Source organism: Misgurnus anguillicaudatus, chromosome 17 (assembly GCF_027580225.2).
Source record: "Misgurnus anguillicaudatus chromosome 17, ASM2758022v2, whole genome shotgun sequence".
NCBI classification, from domain to species: domain Eukaryota; kingdom Metazoa; phylum Chordata; class Actinopteri; order Cypriniformes; family Cobitidae; genus Misgurnus; species Misgurnus anguillicaudatus.
Window position 1 is genome coordinate 40,013,156 of NC_073353.2, and position 24,847 is coordinate 40,038,002.

A 24,847-nucleotide genomic window follows, 5' to 3' on the forward strand; every position below is an offset into this window, starting at 1 on the left:
CAGATCTTTAAATACCTGACATTACCTTGCAAAATTATTACTGTAACCAGGGTTTTATTTAAACCATAGGTAATTTTCATAAGAGTAAAAGAGGCAGGGGTTGGTGTCCTACTTCAGTGAATAGTGAACATGCAAAATCACAGCTGGAGAAAAACATTTATCCAACTATATGTTGGACTTTTAGGTCTTTATAGCCCTCGTGTCTATATTGCTTGGTCTAAAACCAAGTTATTAGTGCAGAACAGTTAGTATCTAATCTCTCTTAAGGTCCATTGTAAGAACATTAAAAGGCACTATATCAATATACAGTAATGCGCACTGCACACACTGCGTCACACATGCGCCCTTATGGGTGAGAATAAAATCTCCCCGTTCATTCAACACTAATAACATCATTTCACCAGGCTAAATATGTGAGCATCGACTCGCCGCTCACACCGTGGTGCCACTGAACGCAAACCTGACGCATCCTCCGCATCAAGACGCGCGCAACACGCACCACAGATACTCTACAGGTGAAGCGACATGGACGTGAAAGACCAGAGCGCACAAATTGAGCCGCTGCTGCCGATGGTAAGATGCTGTTCTTTATCCAGCTTTCCTAACGCGGAGTAAATACGTCTCTTATCATGTAGGGGCTATACAGCACACGTGTGTTATGTATGTGACGCGAGCGAGGATCATGCGTTCTGGAATTTAGCACACTGTCTCGATCGGCTTGTGTTTCCGCGTTCTGCTATTCGTGAATTACGCATTTTGCGGTTTAAGCCAAGCGGTACATGTAGGTCTGTATCGCATACGTACATTTTGCTTTTCTATGTCGCAGATCAGGACGTTTTTTATTAACACTGCGCACTCGAGGAGCTGTGTAAAAGTATATTCACGTTTGTGCCGCATGGCATTATAATGGAAAATTGTGCATTGCAAAAAAATTACCAGCAATATAAAAATTAAAGGTTAATGAGAGTAATTACTGACTTAAATCTTAAAACTCATATTTTAATCAATTCCCTATAACAATTCATGGGTTAATATGTAACATTTCTAGATTAACATGTGTGTGCACGTTGTCGACTTTATTTTATTTTCAATATAAGAAATAAAGCACAATATATTTAAAGTCACAATGGCAAATGTGATGTTATGGCATACAGTTTATGATCAGTTACATTTCAGTTTTGGATTGTAAAGTGAAACAGTGTTGTTATTATGGCTGTGAATCCACCTATAAGCATGATAAATGTCAAGCACTGTTTCTCTTGACATTTAACACTGACATGTATAAACATTACTGCATAGGCTCAACAATAGGCAATGAATATATAAAAATGGACAGCTAAGGTTTAGCATCCCTTGGATTACCCCTGAAGTAACTTGCAGTTGAATTTGGAGGTTTTAGACACTCACAATGTGATAACTCTGCTCAGACTGAAATGAGGCACAGGCAGATACGTCATTTAATAGCAATTAACTTAATTCACTTCAGATATTCTGTAGGCACTGCCTCATGTTTTTCGTCTCAAATCTTATGTTTTCTTTCAAGTTCATTTCTGAATGGTGTTGACATTTGCTGTCCAAACTTGTTTAGAAAGTGTGAGGATGCTGTGCATAGAGTTTAATGCACTCTAAAAATGGCTGAGTTATTTTTTACCCATAATGGGTAAATATTGGACAGAACACGTGCTGTGTTAAAAATGACCCAATGTTGGGTTGATTTTATGCAACCATGAGTATAATAACCCAACAGTTGCGTTAAAACAACCCAGCATTGGGTCAATTTAACCCAGCGGTGTGTTCTGTCCAATAGACACCCATTATGGGTCAAAAATAACCCATGCCATTTTTAAAGTGTATATATGCTGACTGTATTGACAATGATGGAGCATAAGACTGACATATCTTTAAGAAGATTGGCAGCTTTGGATACAAAGTGCTTCTATAGTGGAAACGATGTGTACTATCCAGAGCCACAAGTGTAAAAGTGAAAAGTAAACATTAAAATCTTTCAATATTCATCATCAACAGCTTAGAAAATCTTGATTTCCTGAAATTTATATTGTTTCTTTGTTTGAGTATATGAAACACCGAAATATATTTTTAATTCAAATCATGTGCTTTTATTAATAATCATAATATTATGAATATATATTGGCATATTGCATGGCATTAATACACATGTTGAGCGCTAGTATCACAGGACAATAAAATGTGGGATTTTGCAAAGCTTTTTCCATAAAACAAAGCTAAGCTTTATTATTCAGATTACAGAGAAAAACATTTTCTGCTCAGCGTGAGTCCCTGCAAGCAGACAAATCTGCCTATTATTACTTAATGGAAATCACCAGTGAGTTTACACAGACATGCATCTGTTGTCAGCGATTATATCAGGTTCAGCTGGTTAAATTTAGCTCCGTAATAATGATAATATAATGATAGGTGGAAACCAATATGTTTATTGTTAGCACGAATCTGTTGTAGGCTGAGGGCTTTCATTCATGAAATTGACTGATATGTGTCAGAAGAAGAATATGTCCTAAATGGTCTTTCATCATTTTTGATAATCCACCAGAGATGCTCATGTAATGGTCTGTAGCAGAGATTAAGGGTTTAATTGGTGCTCTATTCAGGATTATTCTGCTTGAAAAGAAAGATGTTCGAACTCTATTTAAATATTTAGCCATTTAAAGGGTAGAACAAGACCCCACGTGTCCATTAGTGCAGACCAAATCTGTTCAGTTTCAGCCGGAGCAGCAAAGATTGACAGATTTGCCTGTCCGTACGTATAGCAGTGTGATTATCTTTGGTGCAGTGTAATATATGATTGCTTTCATTACAATTAATAAATCTAATATTATTTTTTTAATGCAATTTTTTTTCTTGTGATAAAAATGATGTCTTATGACTTTTACCTATTAATCTAATACATGTTTATTAACCCTGCCACATTGCAAACCACCATGCAAACCACACCAGTCTATAATAAAAACAACTGACTGTGATATTTAACTTAACTCATGGCCTATCTTTTATTTGCCATCAGCCATACTGTCCTTTGAATATCTGTGATGTTTTGTATACCATATAGACACGTGTAACATTATGTGCTCACTTTAAAATTGACTCTGCCTACTCCACAATAATTTGTGGCACCCACTGTAAAACATGGTATAAAATTTGTTAAAACACAAAATGTTAAATATATAAAAGGTCAGACACAGATTTAGCTGAATATCTCTTCTGCCACACTAGAAAATATTATGATATATTAGGCATTAATATAGTCAAAAATTGGCAGAATAATTGCAAACCTGACAACACCACTGGTGACCCGGTCGTGTCTGAACACTTTAAGGTGTTAATCTTTAAGTATAAGTCCTCATTAATATTGTGTGAAAACATTTGACAGAAATAATATGATTAATGTTATTTAAAATATTTTTGGTCTTGCAGGTAGTCACCGCTCCTGGAGGACAAAGTGTGGTGAGTGGGAATGTTTTATTTGTCCTTTTAATTTATCTTGTTTATTTAGACTATTTGTTCATTCGTTTTTCTAGCCACAAAGGTCACCATCATCTCTCACTTTTCGGCTTGAACCCCTCCCACCTTGTATAGGGTGCATCACTTTGCAGCCCCCCCAAACAAAATTCATGACCTAAAACAATCTCAAACTTAAAATTTAAATTCTTTAACTCTAGGACCCTGTACTGGGTCCAAAATTATTTATCATTACTTAATATAAAATATTCTTTTAATATTTAATGGTCTGTCATGGACTCAGTACCACATATGAGATACTGTTTGAAAGATATGCATCACTTTGAGATATATTTTACTGTAAGAAAGTTATTTACACTTAATTTACACTATCACCCCCAGGGCCGCCTTAACCTAATGTGAGGCCCCGGGGCTAAGAGGTTTTGTAGGCCCCCCTTCCCCTCGATTTATGGTCTATTTTTTTAAGTGTAATATCTAGGTAATCTACATATCAAAATGCATTAGTTTCTTTCGAGACATACAACAGTGAGTTTTCCCTCTTTGAGCCAGAAAACACCATAATATTGTTATTAACATATCACTGAGCCCACTTAAGCATAAACACAAGACACTTTATTTAACAACCACACACAGCAACATGTGGTGATAATAAAACCAAAATGTGTGAAAGTATATATGTTTATAATAGGGCTGTCAAAAAATTAATCGCGATCAATCGCATCCAAAACAAAAGTTTGTGTTAACATAACAAATGTGTGTGTATGGTGTATAATTATTATTCATATATAAAAACACACCCAATTATGTATATATTTAAGAAAAATGTATTATATTTATATATAAAATATTTATATTCATATATAATATAAATTATATAAATGTATATACAGTATTTAAATGCAAATATTTCTTAAATATATACCTGAATGTGTCGGTATTTATATATACATAATATTTAGACACAGTACACACACATATGTTATGTAAACACAAACTTTTATTTTGGATGCGATTAATCGCGATTAATCTTTTGACAGCCCTAGTTTATAAGCTTTATGTTTATATAGTTTTTGGAATATACAAATTTGCAGAAAATTGCCACTCACTAACTAAATGCTCACCACAGTTTTAAAAATATAATAAGTTAAAGTTAGTTTTAAAGTGAAAATGCATTAATGATAACAAAAGATAAGTCTTTATAGACAGAATCTTGTTAAATGCAGTAATGATAACAAAAGATAAGTCTTTATAGACAGAATCTTGTTTTTTAATCATTTATTTATTTTGTAGGCTATTGAAGATATAGTATGCATTGTATTTAGTATTACATAAGCATGTGAAACGACCAAGTATGAATATGCAAAAGACAGACAGGGAACATACCTGTATATAAGATCTTTAGATAATGAGATTAGAATGGTGCTATCAGGGGATGATCATTTGAGATGGTCTTGTCGCTCTTTACTTTCTTAGACTTGCACCTTTACCGTTGCGTCTCTTTCTCGTTTTTTTAAACCAACAGATGTGTGTACTGTGAGCTGACGTCGCGTCAAACTACATCGTTCCAGCTGCGCACGCGTCACTGATATAAACGCGAGTAAACTTAAACTTTATAACAACTAACAGCATTATGTGCGCGAACTCCTTTCTTAATTTAGCGCACAGTTTCTTGCGCACGTTTGGAGAGACTTCTGCATGCCAGAGACTCAGACAGCTGCACTGCAGGAGCACAGAGAGAGCGAACGAGCGAGCGCGCGCACGAAAGAGAGAGAGAGACCTGCACCTCACTAATGCTTATTATGAAATTTCAGAAATTACTCTTTCATTTGTTGGTGGATTATTTCCCGTTTCTCTGTCACACTCAGTCTAACGTGCAGGAATGTCAAGTTGACAACGCGCACTTAATTACGTTACGCGGAATAAAAAATATGTTACGTCTAACATTTTATTTCACGTTAAGTTACAACGGACCAATCAGCAGACATGAAACGTGCAATTAGAGTGATTGACAGAAAACCTGACAAGTTACAAAACAATATGACCTTTTCAGCTCATCATGAACGCAAACTTGGGAGGCCCTTGAACTTGGGAGGCCCCTGGGCTTCAGCCCAGGTAAGCCCGTGCATTAAGGCGGCCTTGATCACCCCCCAATTTTATCATTTAATATTTACATATTTCATATTTTTCAAGTATGACAAACATGGGCAAGTCTTATATCAAATGAAAGAACTCACTCTCGGGAATAAGGCTACAGCGTTGTTTTTGTTCTATTATCATCATATCCAACAATTGTCGAATGAATAATGAGGTTTAAAATCGTCTTTTGTAAACGTATGTGAAACTTGAGCGTGAACTGCCTCAGATAGCACAGATAGCCACAAATGATACACCATCTTTTCTCTTAGGTCCTACTCTAAGTCCATTCACAGCATTTTCTTTGGTTGTGTGCATGAATAATCTCTTGCTATTTATTATATGTGCAAAACAAAACAAAGTACTTTTATATGAAACATTTATTTTCACTCCCTTCAGTAAAATAAGAATAACTTTTGAATTTGACATGCTAAAGAGATCATTCTTTTTTGGGTGTTTACTGTCTGCTGCTGGTTACAACCAGATCTGCTAGAGCACACAAAACCAGTTATCCACTTTCAAAGACAGTGTTCTCAACATAAAAAAGACAATTTGGTGTTTCATCATATGAAAAACAACATAATTAACAATATTTGTCACAATCGGCAGCTTTTTATGTAACTTCAAAGGATTTTCTTTAAAATGATATTAAGAAATTGCATTTATTCCACTGTATGTGGTTATAGGGACACTTAAGGGTATTATTTCTCCCTTCATTTGGAATAGAATAACTTTCCTTTTTCCTCTGTAAGCTGACAATTGCTGGAATCAAACAAAACTGTCGGCAGGTTGCTGGAGCACCCAGGTCCAGAGTTATACACTTTTAAATACAGACTTTAGAAAAAAAACATAAAAAGCACCTATTTATTTTTGTGTTTATTAGAGGACTGACAACACATACAACCATGTTTAGCACTTTCAACAGTGTTTTATATAATTTCAAAAGGGTTCCTTTACAGTTTTTCTGAATTGCTAAAACACTAAACCCCAATCTCTGAACCAAATCCATAGTGGCCTAAACCCATTTGTCACATCATGCACTCTTTTCGCAAAACACTAAACACAAACTTCTCACTAAAACACACATTTCACGCTGCAATGAACTTGTTTTATAAATGCTAAACACAGGCAGGCAAAAGTTGAACACAACTACAACACCGTTATCATCGAGTAAACACAACAACTCAAAATTCTACACACTTTTATCTAATGGTATTTTTTACCAATTGTGTGGATTGGAAGCAGATGAAGAGTATGATGAAGAAAAGGACACCAGAGACTTTTTACAAGATACAAGTGCTGCTATAATATTGAAAACTTACTATTACTTGCAGTACTTACAGTAAAGTATTCACTATATTTACTGAACTGAACTTGTGATTACAGCAATATAGATTTTTAACAGTATTTGTCAAGTGTGTTGTTATGTACAATAAACATGGATTTTTCTGTAAGCAGATGTCCTGGATGTTGTGTTTTCCATTTTTTAAGGTAGTGTCTAATGGATGCTTGTAGTTTTTTATATTATAGACTTATGTGTGTATGATTTGAAAGCTTAGTTTGATTTTGAATACAAGTGAAATGGTTTTGAAGGAATTGTTTGATTTTGCTAGAAGAGTCAGGGGTTCTGTGAATTTTGTTTAAAATTGGGATTTGTGTTTATGGTTTTGAGAAAATGAGTGATGGTTTCCAAAAATGTGTTTTAGCAATTCAGAAAAACTGTAAAATGATACCAAACTTTTGTATGTACACCTTTGCATGTGGGTATGGAAAGCTTTTGTAATTAGGTAGGCCAAATCCAGGCGGAAATCCCCCAAATAACCTCAGAATTTATGATAAATTAAGGTGTTTTATAAAATAAAATTGGGCCCCCCGGCACCATCTCGCACCTCCTTTGAGAAGCGCTGTTGTAGCAGAGAGAGAGAGAGAGAGAGAGAGAGAGAGAGAGAGAGAGAGAGAGAGAGAGAGAGAGAGAGAGAGAGAGAGAGAGAGAGAGAGAGAGAGAGAGAGAGAGAGAGAGAGAGAGAGAGAGAGAGAGAGACTAAGAACTGTACGTGTGCATGCTAGAGTGCAGACATCACAGTTATTTGGTTGGAGTGAAGTGTGTGTTTGTGTGATGAACACTAAAGTTTAACATCAGCTGGATCAGTGGTGCATGGAGCAGACATCAGGAAGGTCATGCAGAGTTTGGATCTTTACACCAGACTGCTTTCACAGGTATGCAGATGTTTTTTGCAGATTTGGAGATGCACTTTGCGACTTAAAATCTGTGACATTGTAGGATTTTCTTTTTATTTGAGCTATTTGCAGCCTGAGTCTTATGTGCATTGAGTGTTGTTAAACTATATTAAGAGGTCCGTTAATAGTTTGTATAACAGTAACATGTTTGGTGCACTGCATTGCTATGTATCTGCAGTGATAGCAGATTGCAGTAGCACACACAGGATTCTGGATGATAGAGGTCATCCCTGTAATACAGAGGATCTGCTGCTCTGTGTTGCATTGTGATGAAGAGGAGGGGCGTATTGTGTGATGTAGAGGAGGGGCGAGCGAGTGAGAAACAGGTTAACATGCTGCAGATGTCTATACAGACCCATTACAGCAAATCTCTGATGCTGTCCAGCATCATGTCTCGACTACTTATGAGAACAAGCATGCATGCACGCACGCACACACACACACACAGATACAATTTGCATTACAGTAAAATATCCAAATATTCAATATCTGTTGTGTTCCTAAAATGCTACACTGTTTTTTTAAAAAAAAGTATGAATTATAAAGTGAAATTCTCAATGTTAAGCTGGTGTGGCATGAACTGCTGAGATTTCCCCTCTACGTGTTCGTTTTGTCTGCTGATTGTAATGTTCTCCTCCAGGGGTGTTTCTTTTGCCCACAACACAGCACATTTTTTGTTCACTGTATTGATCGTACTTGCAAGCTTGTGAATTAAAGTACCTAGTAACCGACCTTTAAAATAGTATGTTCTATAAAAAATGTGAAGTGTGGGTGCAATATGCAGTCATACTACATCCTTGCTTCCATTGTCATGTGACTGGCTTTGACTCAGCTCCTGTGACCTCATGGGATAGAAAAGTGTTCATCCTGTGCATACTGAAACATCTCGATGGAAGCAGTAGCATTTGAAGATTTCTCACATATTGTTTTTTGCATACTTGCGAACATGCTTGCTATTCATTACGTATACTGATTTTCACCTAGTGTATAGGATGGAAGTAGGCGCTTTTGGATGCAGCACAAAATTAAACAGCACTGCTGTATATGTGACAGTTTTGTGTCAGAAACGGCTCAGGGGTCTCATTTATAAAACTGTGTGTAGGATTCTTACTTAAGTCTATGTACGCACAAAAGCCAAAAATGGCATACGCCAAAAAATTTCAACTTATAAAACAAAACAATGTTCCCTTTATAAGTCCCAGATCACCTGCAAGTGTGCATACATGAATCATCCTCAGATCCCACCCTGCAAGCCCCTTCTCCCATCAAGTTTTTTTTTTTTTTTATAGATTACAACCTTTGCGTGGGAACTGGTGTACACATGTTTCGAGCCCTGTTTTGTGCGTATACACGCTTTATAAATGAGACCCCAGGTTAACATATGTCTTCTACAGCAGGGTTTTCCAAACTGGGGTTCACAAACACCTGGTGGTTTGTGAGGGAAATGCAGTTGATGGAAAACAAACAATGCAATTATTACAATTAAATTCTAAAATGTAAATGTTTTATTTAGTATTTTTTTAAATAATATTTAAAAAAATCAACTCTAGCAAAATGAAAACCACAATTTCTCGTCATGCACTAGCCTTGTGACTTGCCAGCGTAACCTTGCGTATATAATCATGTCAAAGGTGATGCATGACGTATGCAAAACTGCCGCTCCAGTGTTTACAAGTTTGGAGAAAGAGATCCGTTTCGACGTTATTGTATGTGGAATGATATAAGGTAATGTTTTTGTGCCTATTCTTATGATTTGCTTATAATTAGCACATAGTGTGAAAAGTCGTTTGAATTTTGCATGCATATGATACGCCAGTCCTTTTCGTAATTTTATGTATTGGCTTTTCTATTTTTTTTTCTGTGTTTTACCATTGTTGCTTGGGTTTGGGGTTAGAACAACTTTTTGTTACATAAAATGACTTCCTAACCTAAACCCCAATTCTAACCCCAACTCCAAGCGACTATGTTTTAAATATAGCCAAAAAATGCAAAAACCTATATATTAAATCACATCCTAAAGCAAATCCCAAATCTAACCTTAGTTAACCAGTAAATAGCAAGAATTGTAAACAACACACGAGTGTTCCCATTATTCTTATTAACTCACCAACGTATTTAAAGTGAGAAGAATGCATAAAAACATGCATTTTAACCTAAGACTTTAAATGTTGATGTTAAATCCACTATTCTATTAGATATAATTGATCTACAGTCCATACACAGGATTTAATTCAATTATGTACATCAGAAGTAACTGTAATTAAATTACTGGAAATTAAGACTAATCCATCACTTTATTTTTTCAAGGAAAAGTAATTAAGTTACAGTAGCTAATTATTAACTAGTACACTGGCTGTATGCAGCATTGATGTGACCACATAAAGGAAGGCATGCTATATCCTTAAATACTATATTGTCGCCTCTAACATGACCATTTATTCTCTCAAACATAGGTTTAACACGTAGTTCAGAAACAATACAGAGATTATATAATATTATATGCAGTACAGTGTGGCCTATGCACACAGATATCCTGAGGTATCATGTTAGTGACTTGAAACACAAACAGTTTTTTGATTAGACAGGAAAGTACAGGAGCAGACGCTTTATCTTAGGAGTGTACTGACTGAATCATATAGAGCTGATATTTATACACTGTAAAAAATACTTTGCTGCCTTAAATTTTTTGTTAAATCAACTCAGTCAAGTCATGTCAACAGAGATGAGTTGTCACAACTTATAAAATATAGTTGAGAAAAGTCAACTTAATTTTAAAGTTATAACAACTCACCTGTAGTTATAACAACTCATCTCTAGTCAAGATAAATAATATTAAGTTGAAATGACTTGTAGATCCAAGTTGATTCGAGAAAAAATATTAAGGCAGCAAAGTATTTTTACAGTGTAGAGTCACACTAAAGCCAGGCGCACACTACAGGATTTTTAACTCATTCCCCGCCATACATTTTTTGAAAAGTTGGCCACCAGCTTTTTTTGTGATTTTCATAAAAGTTTTACAAAATGCCTTCCAGGAAAATGTTCTTCTATAAATATATAAACATACAAATATATAAAATGAAAGAGCAGACCCTCTACTTTCAAACAAACAAACAAACAAACAAACAAAACAAAACAAAAAAGTTTCATCCTAGTTTATAAACTCTTAAATATGGATATTTTTCTCAATAAATAATTTTTTTTAGCAAAAAGCTGAAATAATTGCATTTTTGTGAAGGAATTTTGTTAGAGATCAGATTCAGAACGATTATCAAAACATACACAGAGTTTAAAATTAGAAAAATAATGTTTTGCTTCTGTTTTTATAAAGTGGGTAAGTGTGCCTTCTAGTGCATAGTCACGGTATTACAGATAAACATAAAAACTCATCAGGAACACTTTTTTATGCAAATGTTTTCTCTTAATTGACAGGATAACAATGGCAGTGAAAGAGTTAAAATCCTGTCTGATTTTGAAATCTGGTTGCAACACACACATAAAGAAAACCTTGACAGATTTTCTTCTCCTAAATCTTAAACATGCTCACACCACAAGATTTTATAATCACACGCGACACTACAGAATATTATTAAGATGATCATGACAGAGCGAGCGCTTCACATCATCTCAACTCACAGGGAAGCAGATGTCAAATTGTGACACATTTATTATTATTTTTAATTATTAAATTCGCTAGCTTGTACACTAGCAGCTTTTTCTTCCCTAGCATGTTTAAAACCAAGTCGATTTCTTCTCAGCTCATGTTTTTGTAGCACAATGGTGATATCACGGACACGCTATTCGTGTTATTTCTTCACTTCCACAAGCCATTTCTCTGTCTACCGGACACGTACAGCAGCTTGTTTCACGGTCACTAGTTCAAAAGGGCTGCCATTCACCTCCCTCTCTCATTGGCTATGTGAAGGGTAATGATGTAATCCTCCCGATTTAAAATCCTAAATATCAAACATATTTGATATGATCGGGGTGGCCTCTATTTGCTTGTAAGCACATCAGGATGTGTAAGATTTGATCCGTAAACGTCACACATTACATGATAAAGTGAGTGGAACATTGGAACCGATTGAGGTCCAGGACCCAATTTTCTTTTTGGATTCTCGGGAGAGGAAAATTTAAGCTGATATTCCTGTAGTGTGCGTCCAGCTTAAAAGTGTTGCTCTATTATAGCTCAGGATACTATGTGGAGTTTACAATAATATTAAAGGGACAGATTTGACACAGAGACCATCTGAAAAAAAATTGTCATACATTTTTTAAGAGTAAAGATGTTTACATTTCATTTTCGGTAGGTTGTGTGTGTGTGTTTGTCTCATTACAGTATGTTGCTTTTACAGGATTACAGTGTTGAATGTGTGCAGAACTCAACACAGCGGGACAGAATGTGCTTTTGTATTGTACAAAAGAGAGCGTTCAGTATAAAGCGATTAAATTACACGCTGTTCATATTTCAGTCCGGCACTCATCTGAATGAAAAAAAAAATCATATTGTTTGTGTGTGTGTGTGCGCACTGTGTGACCGACTATATTCCTAAAACACAGCTGTAATGCATTTAGAGATTTTTAATGATGAGAGTCTTTGACATGATCTCAACCAGTCAGTATTAAAGATATCAAGGTTATATTTTTACTACAGAATGTTATTTACATTATAGGATGATTTGATGTAGAAAAGTAAAACACAAGAAATAAAGGTATCTTTAAAATAAGGTTGTATTTATTAACATGAGTTAATGCATTAGATAACATGAACCATCAATGAAAAATACTTCTACAGCATTTATTCATCTTAATTCATGTTAATTGCGGCATTTACTAATACATTTAAAAATTAAACGCTTTAATTGTTAACATTAGTTAATTCACCATGAACTAACATAAACGATAATTAATAAATGCTGAAAAACTATATTGTTCATTGTTTGTTCATGTAAGTTAACTAATTTCTTACCAGCCTTTTAAAAAAGTTGCTTGCCAGCATTATTTTTAGTGATTTTCACAAAAGTTTCACAAAATGCCTTCCAGGAAAATGTTCTTCTATAAATATATAAACGTACAAATATATCAATTAAAAGAACAGACCCTCTGCTTTAAACAAACAAACAAAACGGGGAAAAAATGGGGATAAGATAACTCGTCAATGGAGGGGAAAGAGTTAATACATTTGCTAATACAACCTTATTGTAAAGTGTTACTGAAAAAAATCTAGCTGTGTTATGTTTAATCATGCACTGTAAAAATGTTGGGTTATTTTTGACCCATGTTGTGTAAATATCAGACAAAACACATGCTGGGTTCAAATTGACTGGATTGTTGTTATGCAAACATGGGTTATTATAACCAAGCATTTGGATTAAAACAACCCAGCATTGAGTCAATTTTAACCCAGCAGTGTGTTGTGTCCAATATTTACCCAACATGGGTCAAAAATAACCCATTTTTAGATTGTATGCATGCTCATGTAAAATACACAGACACAAAATGACATTGTGGAACAGATAGAGTACAGTTTAGGATCTATGGTATTGATCTCCTCACCATTAATATTTCAGTTTTGAGCTCATTTACACAGACATATTTACACAGGAATAACTGTTAACACTCTCACACAAACATTTAGTCAGGTTAATTCACAGCTACCTGCCCTTGAGCTTTTAATCTCTTCAATATATTTACACCAGTGAGAAATCTGATGCTAAAGATGTTGACTTTGTAAGCTGATGTTTACTGACCTAAAGATGTTGCCGGTTTCTGAAAGCAAAGGAAGAAAATAGTTTTTGTCAAATGATTTGCATCTTTGTTGTGACATGCTCACATATTAGATCAAAGAGAAACTTAAATCCACACTGACAATGTTTACTTTCTTGTCTGATTGTGTGCAATTCATCTGTGTTAAACAGCAATTAAATATAAGGAAACCATGGCTCTTTTAGACACTTATTTTATTTAAGCATAGTATTATGTGAATGTGATAGAGTTTGTGCATTTCTGTAGTTGTATTTTACAATGTACAGAAGGTGTGTGTGTGTTATGTTGTTTTTTCTACCCAGTCTCACAAAGTTTCGTGATAAAGTCACGTATTTTTTTGATTCTTTTTTCGTGCTATTATCACGAAATTTCGTGTTTTTTCGTAGTCGTATAACGAATTCCTGTTTTCGTGTGATTATCACGTATTGGTTACTCGACTGTTTTTTCCTATTTTTAAACCATTGTCGCTTCGGTTCAGGGCCAGATTTGGTGCTTGCATTAGAATGTCACTTAATATATTGATCTATACTATTTTTCCTGATTTATTTTTTTATATGTCGCCTGGCGTTAGGGTTAGAGTTGGGTTTGGTTAGGGATGTCATTTTATGTAAATCTGGCCCTAAGCCGAAGCGACGGTGGTAAGAAAATAGGACAAAACAGTCGAGTAACCAATACGTGATAATCACACGAAAACAGGAATTCGTTATACGACTACGAAAAAACACAAAATTTCGTGATAATAGCACGAAAAAAGAATCAAAAAAATATGTGACTATATAACGAAATTTCGTGAGACTGGGCTGTGTTTTTTGGGTGCACTCCTCTTTGTTTTGAAGTTTAGTTGAGCGTTTTGGTTGAAAATTAGAAACTGTTAAAGCCTCATTTAGTAAACTAGCAATCATTATTCTGCACTTAAGAAATTACTTAATCTCTTACACTCTGAAGCTATTTTGGGGATTTCCGCCTGGATTTGGCCTACCCAATTTCAAAAGCTTCTCATACCCACATGCAGAGGTGCACATACAAAAGTTTGGTATCATTTTACAGGAAACCCTTTGAAATGACATAAAACACTGTTAAAAGTGCTCAACATGGTTGTATGTGTTGTCAGTCCTCTAATAACCACAAAAATAAATAGGCGCTTTTCGATGTTTTTTTTCTAAAGTCTGTATTTAAAAGTGTATAACTCTGGCCCTGAGTGGGAACGAAACCTGCAGACAGTTTTGTTTGATTCCAGCAATTGCCAGCTTACAGAGAAAAATAAAAAATGCAAAAGTTATTTTACTCCAACTGATGGAATAATAAGTGTTTTGTATTTAATTTCAGCCTAAAAATATTTGAAGTGCTCCCATAACCACATACAGTGGAATAAATTGCTTTATATCATTTTAAAGAAAACCCTTTGAAGTTACATAAAAAGCTGCTGTTTGTGACAAATAGTGTTATTTATGTTGTTTTTCATATGATAAAACACCAAATTGTTTTTTTATGTTGTAAACACTGTCTTTGAAAGTGTATAACTCTGGTTCTGTGTACTCTAGCAGACTGCAGACAGTTCTGGTTGTTGCCAGCAGCAGACAGTAAACAACCAAAAAAAGAATGATCTCTTTAGCATGTCGCATTCAAAAGATATTCTTATTTTACTGAAGTGTGCGAAAATACATTTTCATATAAATATTAATTTTTTGTTTTGCACATATAATAAGTAGCAAGGGATTATTCATGCACACAACCAAAGAAAATGTTGTGAATGGACTCATTTTTTAGAGTAGGACCTAAGAGAAAAGATGGTGTATCATTTGTGGCTATATGTGCTATCTGAGGCAGTTCACGCTCAAGTTTCACATACGTTTACAAAAGACGATTTTTTACCTCATTATTCATTCGACGATTGTTGGATATGTGATGATAACAGAACAAAAATGATGTAGCCTTCTTCCTGAGAGTGAGAGCTTTCATTTGATATAAGACTTGCCCATCTTTGTTATACTTGAAAAATATGAAATATGTGAATATTAAATCATATACAAAATTATGGGGGGGGTTAAAGTGTAAATTAAGTGTAAATAACTTGCTTACAGTAAAATATATCTCAAAGTGATGCATATCTGCAGAAAGTAGAGAGTCTAAGCTTTCAAACAGTATCTCATATGTGGTACTGGGTCCATGACAGACCATTAAAAATTAAAGGAATATTTTATATTAAGTCAAAATAAAATAATTCTGGTACAGGGTCCACAGAGTCAAACAAGTTAATGTGATGTGGATGAAACGTGTTGTATTGAAATGTGCAAGAAACTGCATCCCTTTTGCTAAAGGATTAGCTGCTGGTGGGGTTTGCAAAACAATGTAAAAACTTCATTGACCTCAAGCCATCTCCACAGTGCAATTTACAAACACATGCTTTGTCTCTGCTTTGTAAAGACTTTAATGCAGGGGTGTCAAACTGATTCTAGGTTGAGGGCCGGATGATAAATAACATCGCCATGTGAGGGCCGGATAGTCTGCTGATAATGTGTTAATATTAACTAAACAAACTACAAATTAATTAGCACTAAAACTATAAATACACACGGCTCTGTGAAGTCCTCAGAAACATTAACACACACATAATACTCTACAATAAAACATATACACACAATTTTACATCTGTAAACACCCACTGGTTTTAGGTTGAAACCGAGTCAACACAGAAGTGACATAAAATGCAATTCATCGACTGGCCGCTAGAGACTGGCTCTAAAAGAGAGTCAATCCCATAAACCCATGTTAAAATGCCCAACTTTACAGCAGAAATAAACCTTAAGCTGAAAACTATGCCCACCGGGGGGAAAACAATCCATCCATCTCCATTGACTTTGTATTGCCACGGGCTGCCTCCTTGTCATTTCTGACTTATAACAAAAAACAGAATAATGCATAAAAGCTGCTGTGTGACAGGGTGTACAGCTAACAAGGCAAAAAACTCAGAAATACGTTTTTATAAGCTATCGACCCCAAAAAACGAGCGTTTAAAGACAAAAAAGTGGATACAGGCAACTGTTCAGAGTACTACTATTAATAGAACTACACTGTAAATAATGTGTAAATCAAAACATATTTTTATGTTACTTTAACTTAAAAAATTAAATTAAACAATTTCAACTTGAATTTATAAGTTATGTCAACTTTTTTAAGCCAAAAGTTAAAATAGGTTGAATTGATTTGCAAAACCAAGTTGTTTTTTACAGTGTACACCAACTGGAGGGAAACGTAATCGGCGATGCACTTTTGTGTCTTTAAACGCTCGTTTTTTAGGGTCGAGACAGCTTATAAAAACATATTTCTGTTTTTTTTGCTTGTTAGCTGTCACACAGCAGCTTTTAGACATTATTCTGTTTTTGTTATAAGCCAGAAATGAGAAGGAGGCGGCCTCTTGCAATTCAAAGTCAATGGGGACGGTTGGATTGTTTTCCCCCTGGTGGGCGTGGTTTTCAAATTAACATAACTGTGCTCTGTCTCTATCTGTTTAAATTATATTAAGCCTTAAAATTCTGCATAATTAAGGGCGTGGCCACTTGAGTGACAGGTGAACCGCCACTGCTGTCACTACATTCAAGCTAGGTGGGCATAGTTTCAGCAAACAGCCACCTCAGATTTTCCCACGTCCTGTCTCTTTACCCGTTTTCGGTATCCGCGAGTGATGCCAGGTGACACGCGGCCAAGATGGTGACAGACATTTTTACAGTCTATGGTTGAAACCTCTTTATTTTTCAATCACTGTGCAAAGAGACTTAATTTACTCTGCTAATTTTGGACATACAGATTTATACATCATTTAAAACGTTTCTATTTTTTGTGTCCACTCCCAATTAAAACAGAATGTTGTGCTCTTCATATACACACTCACCTAAAGGATTCTTAGGAACACCTGTTCAATTTCTCATTAATGCAATTATCTAATCAACCAATCACATGGCAGTTGCTTCAATGCATTTAGGAGTGTGTTCCTGGTCAAGACAATCTCCTGAACTTCAAACTGAATGTCAGAATGAGAAAGGTTGTTGCCACAATCTGCTCAGTTACTGGGATTTTCAAGCACAAGCATTTCTAGGATTTACAAAGAATGGTGTGAAAAGGGAACAACATTCAGTATGTGGCAGTCCTGTGGGTGAAAATGCCTTGTTGATGCTAGAGGTCAGAGGAGAATGAGCCGACTGATTCAAGCTGATAGAAGAGGAACTTTGACTACAACCGAGGTATGTAGCAAAGTATTTGTGAAGCCACAACACGCACAACCTTGAGGCGGATGGGCTACAACAGCAGAAGACCCCACCGGGTACCACTCATCTCCACTACAAATAGGATAAAGAGGCTACAATTTTCACGAGCTCACCAAAATTGGACAGTTGAAGACTGTAAAAAGTTTGCCTGGTCTGATTAGTCTCGATTTCTGTTGAGACATTCAGATGAGAATACAGAATGAGAACATGGATCCATCATGCCTTGTTACCACTGTGCAGGCTGGTGATGGTGGTGGTGTAATGGTGTGGGGGATGTTTTCTTGACACACTTTAGGCCCCTTAGTGCCAATTGGGCATTGTTTAAATGCCACGGCCTACCTGAGCATTGTTTCTGACCATGTCCATCTCTTTATGACCACCATGTTCTCATCCTCTGATGGCTACTTCCAGCAAGATAATGCAACATGTCACAAAGCTCGAATCATTTCAAATTGGTTTCTTGAACATGACAATGAGTTCACTGTACTGAAATGGCCCCCACAGTCACCAGATCTCAACCCAATAGAGCATCTTTGGGATGTGGTGGAACGGGAGCTTCATGTCCTGGATGTGCATCCCACAAATCTCCATCAACTGCAATGCTATCCTATCAATATGGGCCAACATTTCTAAAGAATGCTTTCAGCACCTTGTTGAATTAATGCCACGTAGAATTAAAGCAGTTCTGAAGGCGAAAGAGGGTCAAACATAGTATTAGTATGGTGTTCCTAATAATCCTTTATCTTTTTGGAGTAGTTGCTACTCTCATTTCTAGATGTTTGTGTGTCGTGAAGAGCCATGCCCGCTTAAACAGCAGGATTCGGCATGCGGGCAATCTACGGGGTGCTCTGCCTGTGAACCATCTGCGTTTTGCAGCTTTCTGGATTTCTGCTATTAAAAATGAAGTAGACACTCGGGACTGCCCCATCGCCCTGGAAGTGTTTTTAAAATATGTATTTTATATTTAATAATACTGTATACATCATCATACAGCCCACAGGCTGTAAGAAACAATTTATTCCTCAAGCAGCAAAAGTGTTTAAGAACATGAGTTGGTTTGATTTCACAGCAAGAAACTGAAGCTGCTGACTACATTAGTAGTCATGGTAACAGTCTTAGTTGGATAACACTTTCATTCCTTTATTCTGTACAAGAATAAGATACAAGAAAGAAATTTCATCTTTTTCTTTTTTTAGAGGAATAAAATTGAAATGATTACTGTTGCTATTTCCTCAGCCTCATATCCTTCTAAACCTATATACAGTATGTGCTCTTTACACTATCATCCTTAGCAACCACTCAGAACACCATAGCAACCTGCTTGTGTATAAATGTATAGTGTTTATCTTATCCCATATGATGTACTGGGACAAAGTGTGCTGATGGTGAGAGTCACATCAATCTGTCTCTCTCTCTCTCTCTCTCTCTCTCTCTCTCTCTCTCTCTCTCTCTCTCTCTCTCTCTCAGAGACATGAAGAGGAGGCTGTTGTGGACCATGGAGGCACTCGCTCCATGCCAAAAGATGGCTTTGAGAAGGAGGAACTAGAAGGTATAACACGAGTGCTTTATCATTGTAGATTATGCTGCAGTGCTGAATGATGTTACACACACATACACACACATTACGGTGGTGATAACAGGTTGTTAATAATCTCACACCGTGTCTGTCTACAGTAAATGTAAATGTCTAGTGTGTTGTGTTATAATGACTGGATTTCAGTGGCCTGATTGATGCCCTGTTTCTATTTCTGACTCACTGCAGAGCTACAGCAGTCACTTGTATTTTCCTCATCCATCTGAAATATTTCATTACAGCATGTGCAACTTTTGCAGTTAAAGGAATAGTTCACCTTAAAATTAAAATAAGCTCACCCTCAAATCATCCTAGGTGTATATGACTTTCTTTTTTTAGCCAGAGTTTTTAAATATCCTGGCTATTTTCAGCTTTATAATGGCCAGGGACGTCACTAGGATTGGAAGACAGGGGGGGCTCAGCCCACAGAGTATTTGTAACTTGTGTTACAATTGAGCTACAATTATGTCAACAACCAGTCAAGAAACCAAGATGTTAACAAGTAAAACATGACAGACATATCCTCCTCTTCCATTTCTACTCTGTTAAATAAAAGTTACTGTAATGTTAGCTTTTAGACACATCAAAGCTGCATGGGGGAATTTAGGCCAGACTTTGCTCCTGATTAGTTATTCTATAAGCAATGACTTAAATGCTATCTGTATGCTTTTGTAACTGTATGATAAAGTAATAGCATACTATATCTAATTTCTATATTAAGTTGTCCACACACAGAATGCTATGGTGGATAGGTTCAATCAGAGTGCAATTTTGTTTGACTTGCATACAGTTTAACCCAAGAACTAGAGTTTTAAAGTCAGTGATATTTGACAACACACAGGTTTGAGCATTTCTCAATTAAAGATGATTTATTCTGCAACAACAAACAGACAGGCAGTATTTTACCAGGTAAGCTATTGATATGGATCCTTTTTAAAGTGGCTACTGTATAAATACAATAACCTGATGGCGGAAGGAGTAAAAGATTTGGAGTAATGATTACTGTATAATATGTAATGTATGACTGCTTTCATTTTTGTTTCACATGTGTATCTGTGGAGAGTGTGGGCATTTACTCATCTTTAGCCTACTTTTAGGTAACATCTACGTATTTAATATTTAATTTATCACATTATATGATTAAAATAGTCTCAGGCCTAGTTAGAATATAGCTAGCGTATTAAATATAATGAAAAAAAATGTAGTGTATGCTATGCATAGTGCCTAGACCTGCCAACAAATGCTTATTGTTATAAGAAATTCAAGAAAAGAAAAGAAAAACTATCCTTAGACCTATAGACCATTACTGACCTCAATCACACCGGCTCCCTCAGAATCAACTGGCCTGCCAATCTCCTGCAGCTGCTTCTCTTTCTCTCTCCTAAAATATTTTCTAATATCCATCTCATCTGCTCAATGAATTGAAGGATACAACAGTATTGCATTAACAGGGACCCTATGATGACATTTAGTTTTCAGTGACAACAACATTCTATGGGGATTGATACTGTTGAATATGCCTCTTTTAGAGATATTTTATTTTAGAGATATTTTATTTTAAAGATTATTAGGCCTATATTGTTGGCAAAGAATAAATAGTTGTGATTATATTGCTAAGTTAACAATTTCTTGTATTTTGCTTGTGCAAGACTAAAGTTTTTCATGACATAGCAAACCAAAATATTCCCATTCCTTTACCTCAAGAAAACGTAGCTAAAGGTAAGCAGCCAGCAGGTAATTAAAAACAACTTACAATTTCACTCCTCCGTATCACGACACTTGCCAATCTTTATTTCACCATTAGCGTGCGTACTAGCGTGTGTATTAGTGATGGGCAGTCCGGCTCTTTCCATTGATTCGGTTCTTTCGGCTCAAGCGCTGGCTCTACATTTTAGTGATGGCAGTCCGGCTCTTTTCATAGATTCGGCTCTTCTAGCTCGGCTCCTTTAGAAGAGCCGGCTCCCCTGCCTGCGTCTGAAGATTCGGCTCTGCTCGTTCGCTACAAAGAATCAGCTCTTAGAGCCGCTCGTTCGCGAACGACCCATCACTAATACAGGCAACCGGAAGCGATCGCCTTTTTCTGGTTTGGTCACTTGACGTTCGACATCTAGCGTATTCTGTCCGACTTGTCAGATGTTTTTTTGTAGCTGGATATATAACATTTGTTGAGTCTAAATATTAATGAGGATACGGTTTTTGATAAATCAAATTTTACTGTTGTTCTTATAATCATTTAGGGGGGCTTAGGGACATTTTGGGGTAGCTTCAGCCCCCCTAAAATAGGCCCAACGACGTCCCTGATAATGGCATGTATTTATAATGACCTCCATCCATCAAAAACTAATCCATACAGTCTGAGGTGAAGTAATGAGTTTTTGTAATGCTGGGTAGACACCAAAAGATAATCGGGCTGATTTTGAGCCAGTTTCCCCCTTTTGACAATTCTAGCTATGTCCCGATTATCTTAATGGTTCTACAGATGATCTTATCATATTTCCCACATGGTGTGAGGTGTGTTAAGAGTGTCTGAACCTGATCGGAGCCGCCCCGATCGCGAATCGTACAATCACACATTTTTAATATTATGATCAGAAATCCTGATGTGTGAGGGGAACCCCGAGGACAAACGCACAGACGCTCTTGAGATTGAAGTAAGTGATGGGGACGAGACGGCCTATAATGCCGGTTCCGAGTCAAGTCCGAGTTTTTGAAGGGTCGAGACCGAGTCCGTTGGTTTTCAAATACAGTCGAGTCCGAGTCAAGACCGAGTCTTTGAGGAAGCAAGTCTGAGTCGAGACCAAATCCTTTAGGATTCAAGACCGAGTCAAGACCAAGACCATAAAAACATGTCAGTTTTCATATTCATGATTTAATATCACCCCGGTTAATAATCAATAGTTAGGTCTACAGACTAAGCTAGATTGGGAATTGTTTAGAGGAGCAGTCTTAACGTCTTAATATGGACCATTCTTTAAAAAATCCCTACCACATGCATCATCTTCTGCCTATTTTTCTACAGATAAATAAACGGCTCTGATGGCAGATCTTTGCATTGCACCATGGGATGTCATTTTCAAATAATGCCCGTCAACATTGCATTTTATTATTATTGTTGTGTGTTGTGTGTTTTTTATATAAACATTAAAAAAATGCATTGGTCTTGTGGACTCGGTCTGAAATTACGAGACTATCTCCTCCCACTGTGGTCCAGGACAGAGTCAAGACCGAGTCTTTGAAGGAACAAATCCGAGACGAGTCTGAGAAAGCATAAATTGGTCTTGAGACCATTCTGTAGTACTACATTACTATTATTACATGAAACTGAACAATATCCAGATAGAAAGCGAGATGATGGAAACGGAAGTGAAAAGTGAAGTTGATGTGGACAGCAGAGATGGAGGATCAGGTGTTCCTTCCTGGTCCAATTTGAGTTTTTCTCCTCTGCATCATGTTGCGTGTTTGCACATGTGATATCAGAAAGCAAGGTTATGTGCATGTGATGAAGAGGGAGTTGACGCGCTTCGTAATCGACTTACCCCTCCCACTTCTGAATGTTTTAATGAGATTTCTAATCCCGTGCAGTTGACCATAAATATTACAGTAAATTTACATTACTCCATCTTGCCCCTGTAAAACTAATCCCGTTTGAATAGGGCTTAATACCCTGAATCCCATGTTGTTGACCACAAAGTAAATAGAGCTTAAGGTGGATCCATATTGTATTAAGTGGCTCTATTCCCTCCTGTACAACCATACACAACAGGTGAGAGTCAACAACTCACCAATTTTATTTAAACTATACACCATCGATTGTCAATACAGTAGCATTTTGAATATATTTTAAGCTTATTAAATAGGAAAGACCATAGTCCAGTAATTATACATGGTAATATCATTGCAGAGATTCCTTCATACAAGTACTTAGGAGTTTATATAAATAATTCACAATGCTGGTCTTTTCATGTCAACAATCTTTGTTCCAGTTTACAGCACAGTCTATACTTTCTACGCAGGTTAAAAGTGTTTGGAGTGAACCAGAAGATCATGTACTTGCTTTACCAATCTGTTTTAGAGAGTTTGATCAGATATGGTATTACTGCATGGTATTGTAATTTGTCTGTCAAGTTAAAATCTAAGTTAGGACATTTGGTGCACACCGCCGTTAATATTATAGCGGGTGAGGAGAGACAATTAATACAAGAGTTGTTTGATGCCTCAATTTTAAACCATGCCAAGAAAATTGTTGGCGACGAGACTTGACTTAAAGGTGCAGTGTGTAATTTTTAGAGGATCTCTTGACAGAAATGCAATATACAGTAATATACAAAACTACATTATCATAGGCTTTTTATAATGAATCGTTATGTTTTCGTTACCTTAGAATGAGATGTTTTTATCTACATGCACAAGGGTCCCCTTACGTGGAAGTCGCCATTTTGTTCTACCATGTTTCTACAGAAGCCCTTAATGGACAAACATTTTTGTCTCCGACGATGACATGTTTTTCTAATGGGGGCTACTGTAGCTTCTCTATGCGTTTCAAAAGCGAGGGGTGAGCAGTGGGCTGAGCCGTTGGTTGCAATTCGCAATCTCACCACTAGATGCTGCTAAAATTTACACACTGCACCTTTAAAGAGGACATTTCACAAGACTTTTTTAAAATGTCAAATAGTGCATTATTATAATAAGACCCCCTTCTGACATCACAAGGGGAGCCAAATTTCAATGATCTATTTTTTCACATGCTTGCAGAGAATGGTTTACCAAATTTAGGTTGATAGAAGCACTAGGGACCCAATTATAGCACTTAAACATGTAGAAAAAGTCAGATTTTCATGATATGGCCCTTTAAAAATTAATTTGTTTCTACTGCAATCAAATCTTTAAATAGAGATAAATACTGTAAAGTGCCACTGTGGCTTTTATGTATTTATTTTTACTTATTTTCCATTTGTTTTTAATGTATGTTGCATTTAAAGGTTTGTACTGACTTTGTACGATGTCCGAGACAAATTTCCCAGCGATGGGACTAATAAAGTATAAAGTCCCTACGCCCTCTTGTGGCAAACCTTTCTATGATGACATCAGTTTGATATCTATAGGGCGGAGCATCATTAACCCCGCCCCTACAGCTCTCAATCTGCTGCGAGTTCAATTTCTAAATTAAACGCCTACTTTTCCATATCCAATCAATTCACAGTATAACACAAGCCACGCCTGCTATTTTCCTGGTGTGATATTCCGTTTTACTTGGAAATACGTCACAATACGGAATTAAAATTGATTGCGACTTCATGTTCACGGGGACTTTAATAACTTTTTTAAGTTTCTGTAAACTACAAATGTTTCTTGCCTATATATTTAACATCACCAAAATAATGGG

The 24,847-nt window shown here is 36.2% G+C and overlaps 1 protein-coding gene across 2 annotated transcripts in view; it reads left to right on the plus strand.

Annotated features, from left to right (window-relative positions):
* Positions 1–321: 321 nt before the first annotated feature.
* Positions 322–24,847, plus strand: part of slc4a10b (solute carrier family 4 member 10b) — a 69,835-nt gene continuing 45,309 nt past the window's right edge. Inside the window, exons 1-3 of one of the 2 annotated variants that reach the window (XM_073854761.1) lie at positions 322–573; positions 3,451–3,480; positions 19,359–19,440. In XM_073854761.1, the coding sequence (XP_073710862.1) occupies positions 526–573; positions 3,451–3,480; positions 19,359–19,440 (160 nt within the window). In that variant the 5' untranslated portion in view covers positions 322–525. The remainder of the gene's footprint in view (positions 574–3,450; positions 3,481–19,358; positions 19,441–24,847) is intronic. The other variant, XM_073854760.1, reaches the window with a different exon arrangement.